The sequence below is a fragment of the Harpia harpyja genome, chromosome 1 (genome assembly GCF_026419915.1).
Source record: "Harpia harpyja isolate bHarHar1 chromosome 1, bHarHar1 primary haplotype, whole genome shotgun sequence".
NCBI lineage: Eukaryota > Metazoa > Chordata > Aves > Accipitriformes > Accipitridae > Harpia > Harpia harpyja.
In genome coordinates this window covers 13884998-13906699 of record NC_068940.1, presented here as the reverse complement: position 1 = coordinate 13906699, position 21702 = coordinate 13884998, and the positions used below count along the sequence as shown (strand labels likewise).

At 40.5% G+C, this 21702-nt stretch overlaps 1 protein-coding gene across 2 annotated transcripts in view; it reads right to left on the bottom strand.

The window, feature by feature from the left end:
* Nucleotides 1-45: 45 nt before the first annotated feature.
* DUSP22 (dual specificity phosphatase 22) overlaps nucleotides 46-21702 on the bottom strand; it is a 45101-nt gene continuing 23444 nt past the window's right edge. For both annotated transcript variants that reach the window (XM_052780234.1, XM_052780243.1), the window contains 4 exons: nucleotides 13950-13999; nucleotides 8393-8467; nucleotides 6706-6877; nucleotides 46-3832 (listed from right to left, as the gene is read on the bottom strand). In XM_052780234.1, coding sequence (XP_052636194.1) covers nucleotides 3647-3832; nucleotides 6706-6877; nucleotides 8393-8467; nucleotides 13950-13999 — 483 coding nt within the window. In that variant the 3' untranslated portion in view covers nucleotides 46-3646. The remainder of the gene's footprint in view (nucleotides 3833-6705; nucleotides 6878-8392; nucleotides 8468-13949; nucleotides 14000-21702) is intronic.

Genomic DNA, 21702 nt, shown 5'->3' with positions numbered 1-21702 from the left:
AGCCTTCCAGACACTATTATTGATTTCAAGAAATACACAAGCAGATCAGGTGTTAACATTTACTTTTATTTATAAAAAAATTGTAGAACGTATTAAATACAAACATTTGGAAAAAGCAATCAAGGCTTCGCTAAGATGCCCAGGAAGAGGAAGACAGAGAATCAAGAAGCTTACCAGGTTTAGAGTTTTTAAACTAGCTGAACTAATTACTATAATTTTTCACTGACTTCTTTATAGGCAGTGGCCATTATAGCAACCAATGTTATTACTGTCCTTTTTAAAAAACAGAGATATGATTTGCCATATCTTCCCACTCAACCACAAAATGTAAGGAAGCAACTCTTTCCAGGTTAAAAATCAGAGTAATAAATACTAATGCATTTACCCATTACCTACATTGTATAACACTAAACATTTGCTTATAATCACACATGGATATCAAGTTTAGCCCCAAAAAACTGATTATACATTTCAAATCTAGATATCCAATAAGGTGTTATAAACTTTATACATTTTCTAGTGAACATCAAAATGAGGACAGTATTTTGAAGTACAGAAACAAAATAACTGAATGCATCACCTACACTATAAAGGCCAACTACTAAGAGGTGGACTGGGGTCTAGTCATGTTCCAGATAGCTGGAAAGTCCTACAAACTGCCACTGAAAGGCTGGTTAGAAGACAAATCATGTCACATTCTCAGCCTGCGTTAGCTCCTCTCCCTTTCTAAAAGGCCAAAGGTGAGAACTGTAGCTACCCTCTCTTCTGCACCTTGTGGTAATAAAGGAGTAAACTATCATTCTGCTCTCTATGTGGACAAACCAGATTCAAGTTTTCTTAGACTACAGTTGCTCTTTTGCCACTCTTAAACGCAGTATGCAGTACATACAGACCACTAATCAAGATGTATTTTCTGTAGCCTCTTGCTTATACCTCTTCTGTCTTTTAAAAAGAAAGAAGTACTTCCACTGGCTGACAATATGGCACTCCCCCTGTCTTCCTGCTTTACCCTGTATCTGCTTTCAAGCTGCAGCATAATGCACATTGATGTGGCTATATGGCCCTAAAGCCAAACTCAGTTCTAAAAAAAATCCTATTTGTGGGACTGACTCTTTGGGGATAACCAAACTATTAAAAAAATCCAGTATAGAATAATCTTGGACGCACAAACATTAACAGATGTCTCCCATTCTGCCTTGTATTTGTCAGAACAGAAAAAGAATTGCCAACTTCCCAGCACTCACAGGGTTACTACCGCAAGGACGAGAGTGCCAAAAATGTTATGGGATACATAGCGTTGGCAGTCAGCTACAGGATGGACTAACTGGATACCTGCAAGAGTGCAAGCAGTATGCTTCTGACAAAGCTGCCCTTTGGGGACAGGCTGAAGTTGCACTACATATCCTATTGTGAGGAGCGGGTTGAACAAATGGACCAGCATCCTGAACACGTGTCAGACCCTGTTACCGAGGAAAGCATCTTCCATTACCACATCCACCCTCACAGCACAGAGGGGACTGCCAACATGGGCACTGTTGTGCTGGAATTCCTAAACAGCTAATTATTTGCAGATCAACATCTTCAAGGAGAGCTAAATACTTCTCTTACCAGGCAAACACAGAGCAGTTGCTGGATATACCAAATAGGTAGTGGGTCATTTAGCTACAAGCTTGAAAACAGTCAACTGCAGCACCTTTCCCAAATCCAACAGCACCCCTTACCGCAACACAGACATGATTATCTTGCTCTCGCTATGTTCAGTACACTTAAAGCACTTAGTGCAATGAGAACCCTGACGCAGGCTTGGACTTGGATGAAAACGGTCAGGCCAGTTCCACCCCATTCCCTTTTTTCCTTTTTTGCAATTATTGATATGCAAGACCCATATTTCACAAGCCATAACATATATTTTTTGAAGATACTTAATAACATATATTTAACAGCCAGAGCTTACTTGACCTTAGAAGCCTCACTCCCATCCAAAGAATTCACTGAGGTCAGAGTACCAAAGAAATTGAAAGAGACAACAGTCTATTTAGTATGCTGACTGCTTCTCGCTCAGTGCTCAGCTTTTAGCATGATATACACCACATTTAAGCAAACGAGGGGTTTGGTTTTGTTTTTCTATCCTGGCTGCTTGGGAGGTATTTTTTATTTTCTGGAATCTTCAAGAAAAACAGGCCCTTCCATCCTCTGAGTCAAAGACAAGAAGTCATGATCTTGGCATCACTGCCACCCCCCATTACACCATCAGAAATCAATACACTGCCCAGCATCCCTGGTGGCATATTTGAAGTTACACTCTTAGAATACACTTGAGTCAGGCAATGGCTCCATTCCAGAAACAGTGTTACCAAGAGCAGAGTATAGCCCCTAGTTTTAACCTAGTTTAAAATGTATTTTACAAATGCATTCCTACAAATCTGATCACAGCAAAATATATAGTGGTTTTAAAATGGCAGAAAGTTGAATTCAAACAACTCAATTTTTAAACCAGTGAGAAATATGGGCAATTTTAAAAGAAAACAATAAAATTCTCAAATACAGACATTTGTGAAATACACATGCACACGCACACTCTCACACACACACACGCACCCACTTACTTCACTCAGTGTCAGATTAAGATTACACAAGGCAATTTTCAAGGTTGCATTTACAACCACCATGACAAGAACAGCATTTTTGAGGTAGCTGAAGTCAAAGAGCAAACCACAGCACAAGCAAAGAAACAGGTGCTCGCACTCACACCGAGCCCACTCTTTGGAGACACGTTATCATGTGCGCAGGGGCGTGTGTTGAAGAGGCACGTGTTCCATGGGGAATGAAGTTCAGCAGCACTGGAGACCTGATAAACTATTCTCCAGAGAAGCTTATGCTGGGAGACCAGATGCACAATCAAGGGACCACGGCTTAAATCACTGCACATCAGCTGAGCTGTGGTAACAGTCTCGGTGCTCTTGGTCTGTGGCAGTTCTACCGACAGCTCTGTCTCACGTGCACTGAAGCAAGTACAACTGTGGCAGTTGAAGATGTTATTACTCAGAGCTGTCTGTCCCACTTCTCTCTAGATGCTACTGTTGGTAGAAAGGTACACATACCCATATCTCACCTGCTCCAGTTTGCAGCCTAGCATTCAAGTTCAAGCCCACCTCCACAGCATTATTTGCCAATGGACTGTGAACAGGAGCAGCAGAGACACAGACCTGAGTTCCCTTCTTCAGGTGCAATAACATCTTTGCCACATTAATGGTGCAGAGATGTCAAACTGCCACAGTTTGAATCATGAGACTTCATCTCTCAGAGCCCTTTGCTAGCCTACAACGAAAGGAGTTGAGCTAACCTCACAGCAAATGCCAGGCAACGTGGGCATAAGTGGATAATAGCTGTGGCTGGCTGACAAACTGGCTCAGCCACAGTAACTGGATCATGTCTCTGGGCATACAGAGTGCTTGATCCTGCCCAAATTATAAAACTGTGTGAAACACACTCATACACACACACATAATGTAGTATTTTCATCAAGAAGCTTTCTACAAATCAACTCTTTGCATGATTACTGCTGAGAGTCTTGAAGATGGGATGGAAATTATGGCAAGATGTTTTTCAAAGGTAGAAGGAAAAAAAAAAAATCAACCTCCTATGATTAGGTCTCTGTTGTGTAGTTGCTGTATGAGAGAGATGGCACAGATGAGAAGTTGTTATTCCACTGTCTTCCTCCAGTATTCTGCTGCAACTCAGCCTGCTCTTTATATTTGCTCAGAAGATTTTTGGCTTCTTGCAGATCCTGAGAAGAGTTTTCCCCATATTCTTCTTTCAGCCACTGCCTGAACTGCAGAAATTGAACATACATACACAATATGATGAAACAGTAACATGAGACTGGTGCAGAAGTAATACTCCTTCCTGTCCTACAAAATTTCAAGAGCCTTTAAGAACAGAAGTAGTGCTCCACATATTGCATGTCCTTCAACAGCAGCACAGAATACATAGGCACAGGAACACCCATTTGAAATCACCAAGATCCCTTACATCCCCTAAAATGACACACTAGCGTAACAGCTTGTCTGATTGGAGTAATACAGAGTAAGGAACACCCACTGGGCAAGGACATCCTGGACTTAAAAGCACACTCCTTCTGTTGCATATACAAACAAGATGAATTAGCATGGAACCTAATATGATCAGCCAACTTGCCCAAGTCACAACAGGCTGCAAGAAGGTTGAAGATCAGAAAGTGAACCACTCACATGGGTTTTTTATCCTAAGCGCACAAACACCAGTAGTAAAAAATGTACTGTAGATATCAAGAAAGGTATCTTCTAGGAAGAAAAAGTCCAGGAGCTTTAAAAGCTATACAATAGGACCCTATATGTTACTGACATGAATGACTGAATATGGTACATGGTAACAAATGTATCAGGTCCAGTTGAAGGTCAGTCCAGCTCTGTATCCTGGTATGAGAGTAGCCAGATGTAAATGCCAAGGAAAGAATCAGGCAATGTCAGGGCAATAATGCTGGGACCTTTTCCCTGGTCATTTCCTTAGCTTCCAGCAATTTTCAGCTCAGGTACTTTCGGAGGCTGAGGCAGTATCTTTGCATTTGGTACCAACAAATTAATTTTTCTGCCATGAGATCACTTTTTGAATCCACAAATTTTTACCACAAGGTATCTGGATGCCAACAGGCTCTGTAAGTACATATTGTATAAAAATCCTGCCTTTTCCTTGATTGGGACCTGCCAATTGATAGCTCCATGTCACATTACAGGGAAGAGTGGAAATCACACCTGTTCACTTTCTCTATTCCACTCAACTTTATAGACCTTTATCACATCCTTCTCTGTCATTTCTTTTCCGGCTGAAGAATTTGAGTCCACCTAGCCATTCCCGACAGTCTTGTTGCTCTTCTCTGCAGAAGCAGCAAGTAGACACAGACCCCAACCATTCTGTCCCAGTGGGGATAATATTCATTTTTCAAGCCTTAACTTTCATAGCTTTGTTCTGTTTGGGGCTCATGGACAGCTTTATCCATAAAGATCATTGACTAGGACATTGGGAGACAGGACCTCAACACAGTTACTCCCTCCCGTTCCTAAAAGATCGTAAGGTCCCGAGTCAAATCTGAAGCCTCAGGCTACCATGTGGAAGTTTGAAATTGGTGCAAACCATGTTGTGATCTTAGTGGCTAAACGCCTTCCTGTAAGGCCAAGATGTAAAGGACCCCATTCCAGAAACCCCACAGGATACCACCCTATAGTGGCACAGCAAAACACCCATCCCACTGAAATCAGAAAAAAGTTCACACCCTTGGCAGATGGCATTATTCCACTGAAATCAGGTGTGTAAACAGACACCTGCTAAGGATGTGGTTGCTGTTAAAGAGACAGTAGGAAACTACAGCCCAGCCAGTGACTACAGGTGGATATTTCTTTTTGCAACCTACTGCCTCCCCCTCAGTAAAAAAGGCAGAATGTGCCATCCATGGTGGATGAAAAAAGAGAGACGTTACTGTCTTTATCAGGCTATTTGCATATAGCCTTAATTGTCATTGCTGTTAGCCCAGACCAATTAGAGTAGAAATGACTGTAAGGGAGGAAGGAGACAAGTCTGGAAAGTCCCCCTCTGACTTTTGTCTCTTAAAAATCAGTTACTCTACCATTTACACCAGTTCCAAACGATCCAGGAAACATTCAGTTAAATATTAAAAAAACTCAAATATTTACAGTTGCAAACTGCATCATGCAAAACAAATGGTAATTTCTAAACTCTGAGCTTTCTGCAGCAGAATGACAGGGATGGAATAAAAAAAAAAAAACCAAAAAAAAACCAAAAAAACACCAACATCCTTTGCCTCATGTATTTTGCTTTCTGATTTTGGTTTGCCTCTGTTGTACTTATTAAAAATCAACAACAACAGGCACAAAAGCCCAGAGCATGCTGAGCAATGGAAAACAGAGGGGATGGCCAGAGTAGGTTGTTAACATAAATGGAAGTCACCAATCGCCCACAGGGAACAGATCTTTTGCGTGGGACAGTTCTTTTTAGGGGTAAGAAACTGATTTTTTTTATGAAAACCACTTTGCAGTCTTACTATTCCCTCAATTCTCCTAGTCCTACAAAGCTTTCAAAGGCTAAGAAGAAAAAAAGGGTCAGATTTGAGACTGTTCTACACATCAGAAAATGTATTAAGTCTCAGCCACAGAAGGCGAGGGGAACATGACACATAAGTCATAGTGAGAACCTCGTTTAACTCCTGGATAGCAAAGATTTCTGCTTGTGATTTCTTTCCTGCTTACTATTCCAAATGAATGTGTTGGGGGAAACCCAGTGATTTTATGCAACTGGTACTTACAGGTTGGTCTTTCTGCTGCGTTCTGACCAACTTACTCTTTAGTTTTTACCCCTCTAAAGGTGTCAGTCTTGTATTGTGTCTTAGCACACAGGAAGCAATCACTGGATTGAGAGCACAGCTGGGCAGGAGGTGTTTAGATGTTGTGCTTCATTTCTTCTCCCATCCAGCATTCCCTGATACCTTCAGTTCTGTCCACACCTCCCCCAGTGGAGCAGGCTTGGCCAAGAAGCCACTCCCTCAAAGCAAAAACAGGGAGTCAGATAAACCACCAAGGCCACAAAACAATGTGAAGTAGCCCATGATCTAACTTGGGGTTGTGTTTCACAGCTCATTTCTTTGTAGTTATTTACCTGATCAACATCATGTTTTTCAAAGTCCTGTAGCTGCCTCTGGAAGCCCATGTTAGGATTGGCACAGGATCTCGCTGCACGGACAACAGACAGTGCATCTTCCCAACCAAAGTCTGTGATGGTCATGATGTAGGCAACCACCAATGTTACACTCCTGGAGACACCTGCAAGGCTGCATGAAAAAGGAGATGCCATAAATTGAAGTAGTGCTGTACAGTTAAAAGCATCATTTCCCAACATCACAGCAGACTGCTGTGTTGCTTGCCATGAGGAAGAAATATTACAGTATTTGAGTTAAAGGTTTTGGTGCTGCTTTTTCAGATGTATCAGAATAAATCTACGACAAGAACAAGAAAGTCGGTTCTGAGTAGTAATTCATACGAGACTGGAAAGAAAGAAATATTAGATCTTCACAAAAGCAGGGGACAGTGCACACGTTCCAAGTTAGATTTAGGTTTTAATAAGCCAGAAATAAGTCACCCACTTTCTTCTGCTTATATAAATCAGAGCAGTGAAATAAGACTGTTCCCTCTCCACCACAAATAAAGGCTTCAGTTTCATGGGGCTGAAATGAACTTTAACTGAACTGTTAAAGTACACATGTCTGGTTGCTTGAGTTCTTTTCCTCTTTCTGCTATCCATGCACTGTGCAACTTCCACTGTCAGGACTCCAGCTTCCCTACATGAAAAGCTGGGATAAAGTAAGAATCATTCACTATTATTGGTTTGACAGCACTGGACAAAAAACTCCCAACTATTACTATTGCAAGTATAAAGAATGTGTTTGAGTTACATTTGTACCAGACTCTTTCACTTGGCATTTAAAGAACATTTTATGCTTTTGAAATGCTTCACAAATTTAAATATATGTTTTTTAAGACTCCATCAGAATTCAGACTAATTATCCCTCTTTTACATACATGGAGACTGACAAAATGACTCGTGCACAGCCCTATCATGAGTCAGTAGCAAACTCAGGATTTATGCTCAGGGCCGGTGTACAAGTCCAGTGTTCAAATGACGAGATGACTCTGATTCCAGATATAGACTCAGATATGTCACTTGGACACATAGCACAAAGACTACAACCAATAGCAGAGAGCAAGAAAAAACCCAGGGTGGGATTTCCTTTTCTATTCTCTACAGCCCCAGGAGCATCTCTCCAAACAGGGACTTACTATTAACAAATGCAACATTTGAATGTTTCAGCAGTTTAAAGAAAAAAAGAGAAAAAAATCAATTCCTGTTCAGTGGAAAATTTTTTTAACAACTCTGAAGTCACCAAAATAGTTGTTATAGAAACTAATCAAATTATAAGGATTACTGAAATCACATTTAGAAATACAGTGATTAAAATAATGGGAAATAAATAATACATCTCTAGTCAATGCATCTCTAGTCAAATCAATCCTACAAAAAGGTTTGATCAGAAGAGAAGGTCAAGAAGAATTTCTTGGGCTCCTTTTATCTCCAGGCAGCTGCCCACCCCAGTGACTCAGAAGTCCTAGCACAAGGTTTTAATAGCATTTGCAAATCTTCTGGGGCTCTTCAAACAATGGGAGCATTTCAGTCCAAGAAGATTTTGCTATAAAATGGAGATGAACACTAACTTATCATTAAAATGATGAACATCCAAATCAAGCTAGGGAAACCCTTAAGAAGTTTTTTTAGCAAGTGGTATACATACCAATGAACTAGGCAGCCTTCACCTGTAAGCCGGCACTCATGGATAAATTTGATGCTCTCTCTGAAATGCCTTGCCCTGAAAACAGAAGCAGAAGGGGAATAAAGTGCTCTATTTAGTAAAATCACTACTTAGAAAGAGAGAAATATATCCGAAAGCTCACTTAACACTGTTTCTACAATTTAGAACTGAATACAGGTCTTACAAGGTAAAAGTTAGTGTCTGCCAATGAAACACAAAACTCACTGGCATAGTTATTCTCCACTCTACCTGAAGAAGAAACTGGTATCTTAGGCACCACAGTGTGATAAACATTAACAAACACTTTATTCTGATGACTGTCAATTCTGTATTTAGTTTGTGTTTTATTCCTCTTTAAACTAGTAACTTAATGTCGTATGTCCTTGCGTATGCTCAGATGTCAGATGAAACTCGGCACAACTACATGAACAGTTCTCAAGGTATATTGTCTCTCACAAAGAGGCATCCAGCACCCACACTTAAGCTTAACTTTGACTTCACCTCCTCCTTCAAACCATGTACTAGGACACATCTAAATGTTATGACTTACTTCTTTGCAACATGAAATCTCTCTGGTTTGTCACTGCTATGAAAAAAATTCTCAAATCAAGCCCTGGCTTCTTCAGCTCCCTCCAATCTCCTCTCCTCAGACTGCAGTACCCCTTCTGCCTGCCCTTATTCAGGCTGTCAGTCAACCCCTGCCTTCAACCTACCTTTTTTAAAGCAGTGAAGGAGAAAATGCGGAGAAGATAAAGACTCAGTTTACAACTATTAAGGTTTGTACTTTCATTATTCTTTACAAGTGCCTCTTCATTTTAAGTGGAGCAAGTCTGAAGGAAAGTAAGTGGGCAGCTGTCATCATCTCAGTAAATCTGCAGCATCGCCTTTTTGCATCCCAGTCCCAAGTTGCTCACCCTGCCTCTGCCTTTCAGACTGCAAAGCCTTTGGGGCTGCCTGCAATTTATCATAGGTGCAAGCAGCACCTCTTAGTTCAACAGAACTGAAGTTCACTGTGGCCTTTGAGTGCTCTTGCAATTTAAAACTGCAAGCAGCAGCAATGTGCGCAACACAGACAGAGGAAAGAGCTTCTTAAGGGGGAGTCAGTACCAGGCTTATTGGCAAAGATGAAGCTGAAAGAACACTGCATTCACACCATGAAAAACAACGTCCTGTATTCAAGATGTTTCCCCTCTCAGGGTGAATATTATACCACAACGGTAAAAGAAAAAACCTCAGCCCAGCACCAGCAGCCACACAAAAATCAGGAATACCCACATAAAAGGAAGCTTCCCTTCCTGCCCAACAGTGCAGCTGCTGATACTATAAACACTCAAGACCTGGAAGAGGACAACAGTGATGCAATAGAGTGACAGCGCCTGTGGAACTTGCAAAGGCAATGATGTCTAAGCTGTCCAAAAAGAGGGATCCCAAAGCCCAGGACTCCATCTCCAAGGCACTTCTTGCACCACTGGATACAACAGGGAGAACACAGCTGGAAAAGACTCGAGTGACTTATTTGGAAAATCTCAAGGCACAATGCAATCCCAAGCTTTAGGATGGCATGTCAACTCAGGATTTTATGTATCTCAGGAAACCAATCAAGTATGTGGGATAAGTGAAGAAGAGGGACGAAGCCTTACAAATGCATTTCTACTCAGACTGCCACTCCAAAACATTTTCACTGACTGAGTTCTAACAAATCATAGCACTCAGGTCTGCCTGGGGGACACAAGCAGCTTCACCTAAATTAACTCAAGAGGACAAATGAAATGTTGGGCTGTGTGTGCAAAAGGCGTTGCTATTGCACAACGAAGGAGCACTTATCTGAGATTCAATGGATTCAGTCAGATGGAACTTGGTTAGGGCTGGATTGCCAACATCCTGATGTTCTCATACTCCCATCTTTCCTTTCTCTCTAGAAAACATGACCAACAGCGCAGCTCCAAGCACCAGTGAATTCACTTCAATGGTCTAACACAAGTTTTGGTTAAACACTTCAATGCTTTGGTTTGAAAAATATCTGCGAATGAGCATAACACCTTTGCAAGGTACTAAATATAGCTAGCAGTGAACTCCATTCACTCAGTTTTATTTGCCCTTCCTTATTGCTGACACTCAGTCTGCTGAAACACCGTCAAGTGTAAGTGTTTACAGGCATTCACGAAAGAGAAGAGAAATAGCCAAGCTTAGAATTAGTGCTGCTCTGTAGACTCATAGAATCATTTAGTTTGGAAAAGACCCCTCCTCACCTCAAGTCGGAGAAGAGAAGAAACGTACTCCTCCACAACCCTATGGTATCAGGGTCTCTGCTGGCTCCAGCAGACACAGTTGCCTGAACTCATTTTCAAAGTTATAGTACAAACCATATTTACCTGAAAACTAAGACTGAGGACAAGTTAGCTGTGTAGCAAGTGCCAGACACAAAGAAAAATGGCAAGTCTTACATTAACCGCAAAACAGTTGATTATCATCTGTAACAGGAAAGCACTTGACAAATGTGTTGATTTGCAGCCTATTTGTTGGACTGAACAGTTACTTCAAGACAATTTATTACATGATATCTGGCTTTTACATCTCCCAGCTTAAAGCTGGGTCCTGAACTGCATCATGTTCACAGTGGGAAAACACCACAGGAAGAACAACCAGTACAGTGCCCCTACCAGCATGTTGTAAAAGTTATCTGAACTTATGTATTAGCAAGCTGGATAATCCAAAACTAGGCTGAAGGCAGAGTTATGATACCAGATTATTCATTCATTCATTGCTAGTCAGACTTCTATGAATATTATAAAGGTTAAAAAGAAAGCATCCAAATCAGATAGGAAGAAGCATCTTGATGTTTCTTTCCTTTGGCAATGTAAATGCAACAAAGATCCACCTAAATTTCTTTTCTTAATAGGTTATCTGGCTTCTGTATTATCACCACTAACAGCCTAACCGTTGGAGGCTAGTTCCTTAGAAACAAGTAGCCTAAGACAATTAGCTGGAACAGGACAGGAAGGAACATTTGATTTCTGTAGAACTAACTTTTTAGCAACAGGTTCTATAGGAGATGACAGAGAAGGAGAAGTTGACAGCCCAAGGTAAAATTCTGACAATCCGGGGAAAACACTCATTTAACACCTAGGAAGCACCTTGAGTCTCAAAAGCAACTGCTTGATTCTTGTGCTTGGTAGGGGCAGAACGTGGGAGTAGAAGCAAGCTTTTGAGACACTTAAGGGAACACCCACATGTTAACAGGGGAATCCCTGCTGTATTTCCCTGGCAATTCATTCCTCTGAGGAAGGGAGCTCCACTAAACAAGCTTACTAGGAGTAAATGTGCATTACACACATAAGAAACCAGAAGTTTCCCTCAAAAAACTGAGCTAAAGTGAATTAAGAGCTCACAGTCCCAAATTCCATGGGTAAAGGCTTTCAGCTGGACCTTATCAACCTGCCAGCAGTTGCAAAGTAGCAGCAAAGCTTCTGACAAACTTGCTGTTGGGGGAGACAGACAAGACAGCAGTGTGTATCTGGTCAGTTGAGCCTGTCAACCATTGCTAAGAAAACGCAAGGACCTGCAATACAGGATGCTGCTGTTTTTCCCCTCGACACCACCAGAATCCCTCTTTTGAAAGAAGAGGGTAGATACACAAAGATGTTGCAGAGGGACCAATTCCCTTTCCTGTTCGCCAGCTATCCCTCCCTCGGCAGAGGGCACAGGCAGTACAGTTAACTGCTCCTAGATAAAACTGTGTCAAATCCTCACAGACTGAACAAAGACAGCTTCCTCTTGCTTTCAGATGATTGTATGGGCAAAGCAAGCAACATTGCTCTTTGCGAGCATCATGGTTTGATTTTACTTGAAGGTCTGGACTGTGTAAAGCAGAAAAGAAAAATCGGTTACTCATCAAGTTTTATTTTAAGTGATAAAATGTATCAGTATTAGAAGTAATGACGTTTGCTTGCAACCACCTGATACCAAAGCAAGTATTTTAGATGGCTGCAGCGTAACAGAAACAATACTCATGCAAATATTCTATCTTCTTACTGAAGCTTTAAGAGCTTTGGTACTGCGCCAGACAGCTCAAGCACCAGAGGTGATTTTTCAATATAACTCCTTAATGTTTAACAGTGAGGGAAGAGCTGAATTGTACATCGATTAACGTTCAACACAAATGCCATCCTTTCTATTTCCGCTCCCAATTGATCCAGATCTCTATTAACAAAGGAAGCAGATTTGCAAAACATTTTCAGAAATGCTGCAGATCTCAGAATACCAACAAACAATTAATATGACAACATATGAATGTTTCCCTCTAATCTCATTTTTTTCCTTCCCCAAACGATTTGTTTTACTTATCAAATTTTTTTTTAATTATTTTAAGTATTAAGGCCACAAAAGTTGCCCATGACAAAGGCAGCTTAGCTCTGCCTTGTCACTACAGACCTGTCTTGAAATTGGGGGGGGGGGGGGGGGGGCAGGGGGGCCAGTGCTTTGGTTTTTTTTTTTTCCTTCCCATAAAATCAGGACAGAAATGCAGAATGAAAAGGCAAATCACCACACATCAAATGCCACGCTGGAACCTTTCTAGGGTACGAGAAACACATACTCTAAAAATATCCCCCGAAAGCATGAGCCAGAATATTGCTGTGATGTGAGAGAAAAGCAGTGCTGCGTTTCCTTCCGTACCTACCAGGCCTCTTTCAACTACTTGTTTCTCTACAAAACTTGGTAGCAGGATGTGGCTGAAACCCCCCTCACCTCTCCTCAACATAAACAGTGAGCTCTAGAAGAAAGAGTTGGTCACCATCCAAGTTCTCTTACAAAACCTGTTTTGATTTCTCTCTGGAATCAAGACTTGCTATGCTCAATGGTTCAAAACATTAAAACCAAGGGCAAATCAATCAGCGTTTCATGAATGTTAGCAGAGATGAGAAAGAGCGAGGCTGGGACACCCTAGTTTCACTACATATATCCTCAAGGCAAGAGTCACTGCAGGGCAGAAACTCCCCGCTGTGCCAGCCTACTACTAAGAGCAGCAGGGCCTTCTGAGGCAGGTTCAAGAAGTCCGGAGCAGACAGTTACAGGGGTAGTCTGCACACCCGGACTTTATGTTGAAGGCCCACTGTGAGGATTTTATTTCACCTCTTGAAGCATCAGGCTTCATACCTCTTTCAAATATTTTCTTTTTGTTAATGGCTAGAGATAGCGCTAACAAAAAAGAACAGCTAAGCAAAAAGATTTACAAAAACAATGGCTAGAATAAACTGGGACTAAATCAGGAGCAGACTCACTAAGGAATTCTTGAAGTTTAAGGCCACAAATGAAGATTGTTTACATACTGACTCTCCTACAAACCCTTACACACAAAAAGCAGGATCTGAACCAAAGCGGCTAGAATAAAGTGTTACTGTGTTTTCTTAATGGATTAAAAACCACATTTGTGTAATGCTTGTGAGAGATCAGTATCAGATCTTTAAGCTCATTGTAAAACAGGCATCACGCTACTGTGGGATTTCTGGGGTTCTGTGATTTATTTTTAAAGGAAACTTACAAGTTCTGCGAGGGTGAGTCAGCAGCAGGAATGCACAGATACTTCACTCCCTGTGTAAAGAAGCAAAAAGGAATGAGAATAAAATATCCAAGTTAAATACATTTATCTACCACCACACAAGTCCTGCTCTAGAGTGGTGCAGTTTTATTGACTTTGAGGAAGGCACACCATTATTCAGACAAGCAGAGATCATCTCTATGCAGCCAGATTTTAAAACGCTGATTTCACATCTGTTTTGTTGCTAAGACACCAGCACATAGCTTAGTCATGCTTATCCCAAGGCCCAATAGTGAGCTTTTTAAAATAGAAGCATCTTTACTAAAAAGGTGTAAACCTCTTTTTCAAAATCTCATTCTTCTTACATTTCTAGTAAAACTAAGTTGCATCTTCTGCCCTTCCCTTTCTCTGAACAGATGCTACAACCTAAAATTGTGAAAAGCAATTTCTTTTGATCCCATGCAATCATTTTTCTTTACCTAGTTGATAAAACAACAAAAAAATGCATTTCAGAGAAGAAACATGTTTGTGGTATGGGTTTTGTTTTTTATTTTGGGGAAACTTCAAGAAAAACAACTGTAAAACTCATACTTTTCTTCCACAAAGTTAGCCTCATTTTCTTAGTCAGCTATCATAAGTTACAAGATCAGTTAGGGAAGTTAGATAACGACTTCTGATGCATTAAGAATGTTACTGGGTATATTTAAAACAACACTATAATCATACACTACTGCTTTGCATTGTCAACGCTCATTTTAACTGTCATTTTATTTTCAAAGCTTGTTTTGCTCCTATGACTGTTAAGAAAAAGAACTCTTCTGAAAGCATATTTAGCTAACTTCTCAAATAGGACTTCCAAGAATATAGGTTGCAACTCAGACACACAAAAACTCTATAATTCACTGGAAGTCTTTCAACTTATCTCAGATGCAGACTTATGAATTTTTCAGGTGTACTTGTAAAGATAAGGATTCACAGCAAAAGGTCCACCATAAAATGTACCTTAGTTTATCTTTTTGTAACAATGCAAACCCCTGTAATAATCCTGCAAACCCCTGTAATAATCCTGCACGTTCAACAACACTCATGGGAAGTCACACATTTATCTATAAAAGATCCTTTGCCAACAAGGTGGAACACAACATGCATCTACCAGGCATTTCATTTGCCAGCTGGGATGGCAGGGGGAATTTTCATTGCTCAACTGTGATGGCTACCTGAGGCAGCATCTTCTCCAACACCACCTTTGCTTTGCTGGCTCAGAAACCCCTCTTTATTTCCCCTACACACACTTTATTTCACTTGCCATCTCACACCAAAGAACAATCCCTTTTAGAAGAGGTCCTGACCCCCGGCACCATGATACACCATCATGGATGCATGAACTTCACCTCTATGTCAGAAAGGATGTGGTGATACCTCACCCCCATCTCTTCGCCACCACTTTTTCTCAACCCCTTCAGCTAGTGTCTTCTTCACAGCCACACAGATTTGAGAGCCTGCCCTGTCCCCACCATGCTTTACCAGACTTCCTCGCTTTGACAGGCCATCCCCAGCATGCCACAACCAGAGGAGAGTTGCTTCTATCTATGGCCTTCTGGATCGGGGATGGCAGAGTCAGTGGGGAAGGCTCTGCAGACAGTGCTAAGCACGGAGACAGAGACGTGGCAGTGACTGATGCAGGAGAAGGCACCATCGGGACAACACCAAGCCAGTGACAGCATGTGGCAGTTTGCATGAGAACTGCATGGCAAAATGCAGCTGAGAGGAGAGGGTATAAGAATGAAGTCAGTTTGCAAACCAAAGCAGCTTGCTGCCAGAGGCAACGGCATCACCGAGTAACAGTCCCTCCTGCCTTGCATCAGAAGGGATGCCGGCTGCGGGAAACCAGGATGGCTAAACAGCCATAAGCTGATCCACAACAGCTTGCACAAATACCTTCATTTAGAAAGACGATGTAGCAGTAATACATATATTGATGGGCTGCTAAGCCAAGGATGATAATTACACTGTGACAGATTAATTACGGTAATAAGCATCTTGTATGACGCATTTGAGAGGTTTATCTCAGACACTAGTGTCACTTCAAGTGAGTCACTCCAGTAGAACGAGGGCCTGTGACCTGAAAGTAAATTTACATGTTAATGCTTTCCCCCACACCTCTAGGCAACTCCATGCCACTAACTCTGCACCACCATGGGAAAAAAACGGGAAGAAAATTGAAGGTAGGAGATGGGTTAACTCCAGAGCACACTATAGGCCAGAAGGTTCGCTCCTCCGGCACGCACTGACGCAAGCTGTTCTACAGATTTAGAAGCTATGGCACATGCTGAGTGCTTTTCACAGGCTGAGTGCAGAGGGGCTTTCAGATCGTGTTCACTTTAAAAGCAGAAGTAGCACCAGCACAAGTTTAAGACCCACAATGTTCTTTTTTTGTCATGGCTGGCTAGTTCCCACTACCGCAAGCAAGCATGAAACTAGCCTCTGAGAGACCGCACATGGTACTGAATGGCTCATCCAGAGCCTGATCCTGGAGGTCTTCAGCACTTAAAACTTCCAGCGAAGCGCACAGCACACTTTTCACTACTGTGCTCGCAAATGCTCACCATCAGCCTATTAGCCTTATTAATACAGCTTCTCAGACAGGAGATGGTTAAAGTTATTGGAATTTGGTATTTTGACCAATGCGTGTCACTTTTATGGTGTTTTTGGAAGGCTGTGGTGATGGACTCCTCCCTGTGAGGAAATAATCACACACTCAACTCAGAAATAGTTATAGGTGGGATTTCAAAAGTACTGTGCAGTGACCCAACCTGACTCCCACAAAAATCAACAGCGAAACTCTCAGTGACTTTGACCCAAACACAGTTTGACCAGAGTTGGTAACTCCTAAGGATCCCACACTGCCATCAAGTTTTGCTTCTCTTGGTTGAAATAACGATACTAATAGGATAAAATACCATTCATTGTAATTGGATACCTGAAATACACCACCACCACAAGATTGTATGGAGCAGGTCTTCATAAATGAGACTCGGGATTTTCTATGTAGATATTCATCTGTTGATTGCTGGAATTAGCTTCTCCTCACATATGCTGGATAGACATTCTTTTTTAAACACACTGGCAATAGGAAGATACTTAATTACTGAACCCTGCTGTCTGTGACTTTTTCAAAAAAAACTACCCAGGATCATAATATTATTTGTATATTTGTGCCCCAAGACACTGCTGTCCTTCCTGTGCACATACCCTGCAGATAACATCTAAGAACTGTCCCAAAGGGACCTTTCAAAGCAGAACAGTTTATGCCAACTGAACAATACCTACAACATTTTAGATGGGGTACTAGCCTGCAAGAAAGATCAAGACATCACTATTTTATTACCTAGCAGTTTGTTTGCCATTCTGAAACTGCAAAGCATAAGATGTAAGAAACAGCAACTAAAACAGAGTAAGCTAAATCAAAAGATTGTTGAAGAGTCAAACAGACCAGATCCTAGTGATAATTTCAACAGGCTCCAAATCAGTACCTAGTCTGCAGTTTCATTAAATAAACCTGAGTCTGGTTGCAGATACAATATCCAAAGGTGAACCAAAATTACACATTGATAAAGATGGGAAGACAAATATAAATTTCATGTCAACCACATGGAAGTCTTCATTTTATTTATTAATTTATTTTTAAATTAACTCTGTTTTGTTCCCTAGGAATGACAATTCTCTAAAAATTATTCAGTGGAGGAAGAACAGAACAACTTAAAACAGGTATTGTACCACTTCACCTACAAACACTAAATTAGGTGCCACAGAATAACTACTCATCCCCAAACATGGTACTTGTTCAAAACAAAGAGAAAAGCTTGCAATTATAAAAACTGATGAAAAGAGAAATATTATTGTAAATCCTACATGAAGTAATACATCCACTTTATTTATTGAACACTGCTGCTAGTACATTGTCATTCAAACATTTCTTCAGCTGACAGCTGTCAGTTGTATCTTATGTTTCCAAACAAGCTTTTTCCCAGACTACCCATTTAGAGGAAAAAAAGAAGAAAAAAAAAAATCAATCCAACCTTTTTAATTAAACAGAAGTTATGTATGTTCTATACTTATGGAATGTATTCAAACCCAAGCTTCCAGGTCACTGAGATGCTGAACAGAGCTTTCTTCTGCTCATCTCGATTGACTACTACTTTCCACTTGTTACCGTTAAATCATTGCTCACTTTCCTTTCTCCATCAATCACCTTTACCACCAAACAACCCTACCCTCCAACACACACGCTTCTCTAAACTTTTTCCTTATTATTCACATCATGATCCTAACTGATGCCCTCATCAAATAAAAGCAGCACTCCTATTTCTTTTGGTGTATTTAACCTGTTAAGATTACCCTAAAAAAAAAAAAATCAGTAAAATAAAATATAATTTACTTTTCTGTTTTCTGTTTCAGCAGACAGAGTAACCACCAAAACTAGATTTCTGTCTCTCTTAGGCCCTGAAACTAAATGCTACAGTTAAACCGATACAGTGAGAGCTAACAAAACTAGAGCAAGTATTCCGATTTCAAGATTGTCAAAGTTGAAACAAGCGAGAGTTAAGTAAAATTTCTAAAATTCACTGTTATTTGAGAAACAACAACACTTGCACAATTTCATCACAGATTCTAGAACTAAGTCAGTTCTGCTGCAGTGAATATTGAGGTATTAAAACCAAAAATGTTTAGGCGCATCCATATATATGCAGAGGTTTTACACTACAGTTAATAAGGTATTCATGGAATTGTAGTAATTTTCAAATTTCTAATTATTTTAGAGGTTGATCTACTAAGATTGGAAAGTGAACAGTTATCTCACACTTGGAAAAGTCAGTAAAGACTACAGAACAACACCTTCCTAATATTGTTAGCTTTTAAAAAAGATAATTAAATCTTTGTTATTAAATCCAGTATTTCATGAAGCACTCAGGAAATGTAACAGTCCAGTTTAAGGAACACTGTTTCTATTCTACTTACCTATAATCTATTTTAAAAACTCCAGCTTCATTTTAACTAAACTTGTTAAAACTGGCATTTGGGTTTTTTTAGTAGAACATGTAGAATTTTGCAGTAGCAAAATGACACATCTACAAGTGCTACATGTCAGATAATGGGTCAGTGACTGAGAATAGGATCTCTAAAGAGCACACACAAGTTTAATCGCGCAATACCAAGAATAATTTCAACTCCAAACAGGGTAAGGTGCAAAAAGTACTGTGAGACAAATGCAGCACCTATATGAACATTTGCTTCTTTGTAATGAACAAAGATGTTCTGAAGCCACTAAGAATGACGCTCAGTTTGATTACACCCTAAATCATACTAACATACAATTTATCTGTGAAAGAAAACTGTCCAGCAAGTTTTATATAAAACCAAGTACTCTAGCAAAACAGTAGGCATGAGAATAAGAGGAAGGACTAAAAATGCTACTCATTATTTCATGTTTAGTGGTTTTTCCAAGTAATGTTTTTTACCGATGTTCTTCAGAACATTGTCCCTGCCACTGCTGTATATACAACATTTCTGAGGTTCTAGTTAGCACTGGAAACCTGAATCTAGAACTTCAGATGTTAAAAGGCAAGGAGAGGGGGAAAGAACCTCATATTACAAAATTTCTATTCTCCAAGGGCAGGGGGTGGGGAGAAGGGGTTGTAAAAAAAACAACCCAAAAGTTTAAAAAAAGCAGGATTGTATTTTTGGCATTAAACCTCTCTATTTAAATTTATGTAAAGACACCATCAACGACTTCCAAGAAATTTTTTTTAAACCTAAACCCCTAAACTTAAATTTGTGAACCCAGATGCAAATAGAAAACCTCCAGCACCTGGCAAGTTCTTTCAGGTTAGTCAAAAACCATGTGTTAATTTGAGTCGTCACATCAACAGATGAGGGCAGGAGGACTTATTTTTGTTTAGGGGCATTTCAGCAAAAAAGCTAAAGTGGGAAACAGCCAGCACAAAGCTTCCTCAAGCCAAACCATCACAAGGTTATCAAGGGTTTTGTCCAGTAATGCACCAAACTGAACCTGCTAAACTGAAAACCGTTCAACCGTTTGTTTGTCCTTTCAGTTACTTTCTGTAGCAATCACCATTGGTGCTGATTTTATTAATGACTCATAGAAAATACATTTGTGTTTCGGCAAAAAACAACCACTAATTGACTTTAGTGAACAACACACTCGAGTTTGGTTTTGAAAAATATTATAAATGAAATTGAAATTACATGAAGAATATGAACAACAGAAAGCAGGATGCTCCTGCAATTAAATTTATACATTTGGTTTGTGTCATCTTGAATAATACAATAGTTTTTACAAGTCATGGGGGTTTTTGCAATGTTTGTTCATGGTTTTCTTAGGAAGTAGTCTCAGTGATATTTTTGAAAAGTCCGTATCATTAAGGCTGGAATGTGCCAATCACAAATATAAAGTGTCCTGTCAAAGCCCTCCTTCCCCATCTCTCCTATCTATCACCCTTTCTAAAATCGTTAAGAGGGAAACATTGAAGAGTTAAGGATTGATTTTACTTTACTTGCACAAAGAGCTGCATATATGATTTCTAATTCTAACCCTGAATTCCAGTTCTAACCTGGCTCATCTGAAGGGATGCAAAGTGGGAGAAAACTATAATGAGTTTATACTAAATGGTGGTTTATCTCCTTTAGGACACACCAAGAATATTTGCAGGACTACATACTTCAGCTGAGAGGAAGGACCTTGTTAGTCTGCCATGACTAAAGGGCTCTTCAAGCCCTCAGGCACGTCAGGGCATATCTAACATTTGAGCACTACCTATCACACTTGGTCCCTGAACCCTGAAGGGGGTCTCCGAGTACTACAATAAAACATATAGCCCACCTGCCTCTTTCTTTCAGGGAATGCTGGAACATGATCACTACACCTCTGGAATATGCTCACATTACGAGCGTGGATTAACACACTCTCCACATCGTCTCCTCTGCACAGAGCAGGTCAGAGCATTTACTCTGTTCTGGTCAACACCGTATCCAAGCAATGAGAAACACCAGGCGTTTACTGGTCCAAACATCTCTCATGCAAACAGCTCACCATTGAAAGCTTCAAACAGTCCTCATTCTCTCCTCCCTGACATCTGCCACTACAGGAACGTGCTTGCCCTGACACAGCTAGTGCATGCTGAGCAATTCAAACAGTGAACTAATTTAGTGCATCACCACAGCAGCCCCTGCCAAGGGTACCTCATGAGGAAGGCCTGGCCTGACACACTTTAAAAGCTGCTTTGTGGAAGTCCCTTGGCTTCTCAGTGGGCTACCGATGTCATTTTTGAAAAATTTGTCAGAGCTCCCAACTTCACAAGCAGAGCCAATGCCAGATATGGCATTACTTCAAACAAGAGAAAATTGTCTGGTGCCACTACACCTGAAAGGAAAATGGTAGCTATTTTGCTCAGCGTGGTCTTCTGAAACATGTCATGAGGGGGAACCCTTACCATGAAAAGGCAGTAAAATATCGTAGAAGAAAGTTAAGTTTTTTATTAGAAGAAGTGCTTGTATACTTACTCTTGACGGTAGCACAAAGGCTGAAAATTGACAGCTTCCAACACTGGTGATATAAGAGCTTAGGGCTATAGATGGAAATGCAACAGTCTGAATTGACTAAATTATTAATTTGCAGAGCTGATCTTTATACAACAGCAATGACCTTGTGATATGATATTAGCAACTCTGATTTTGA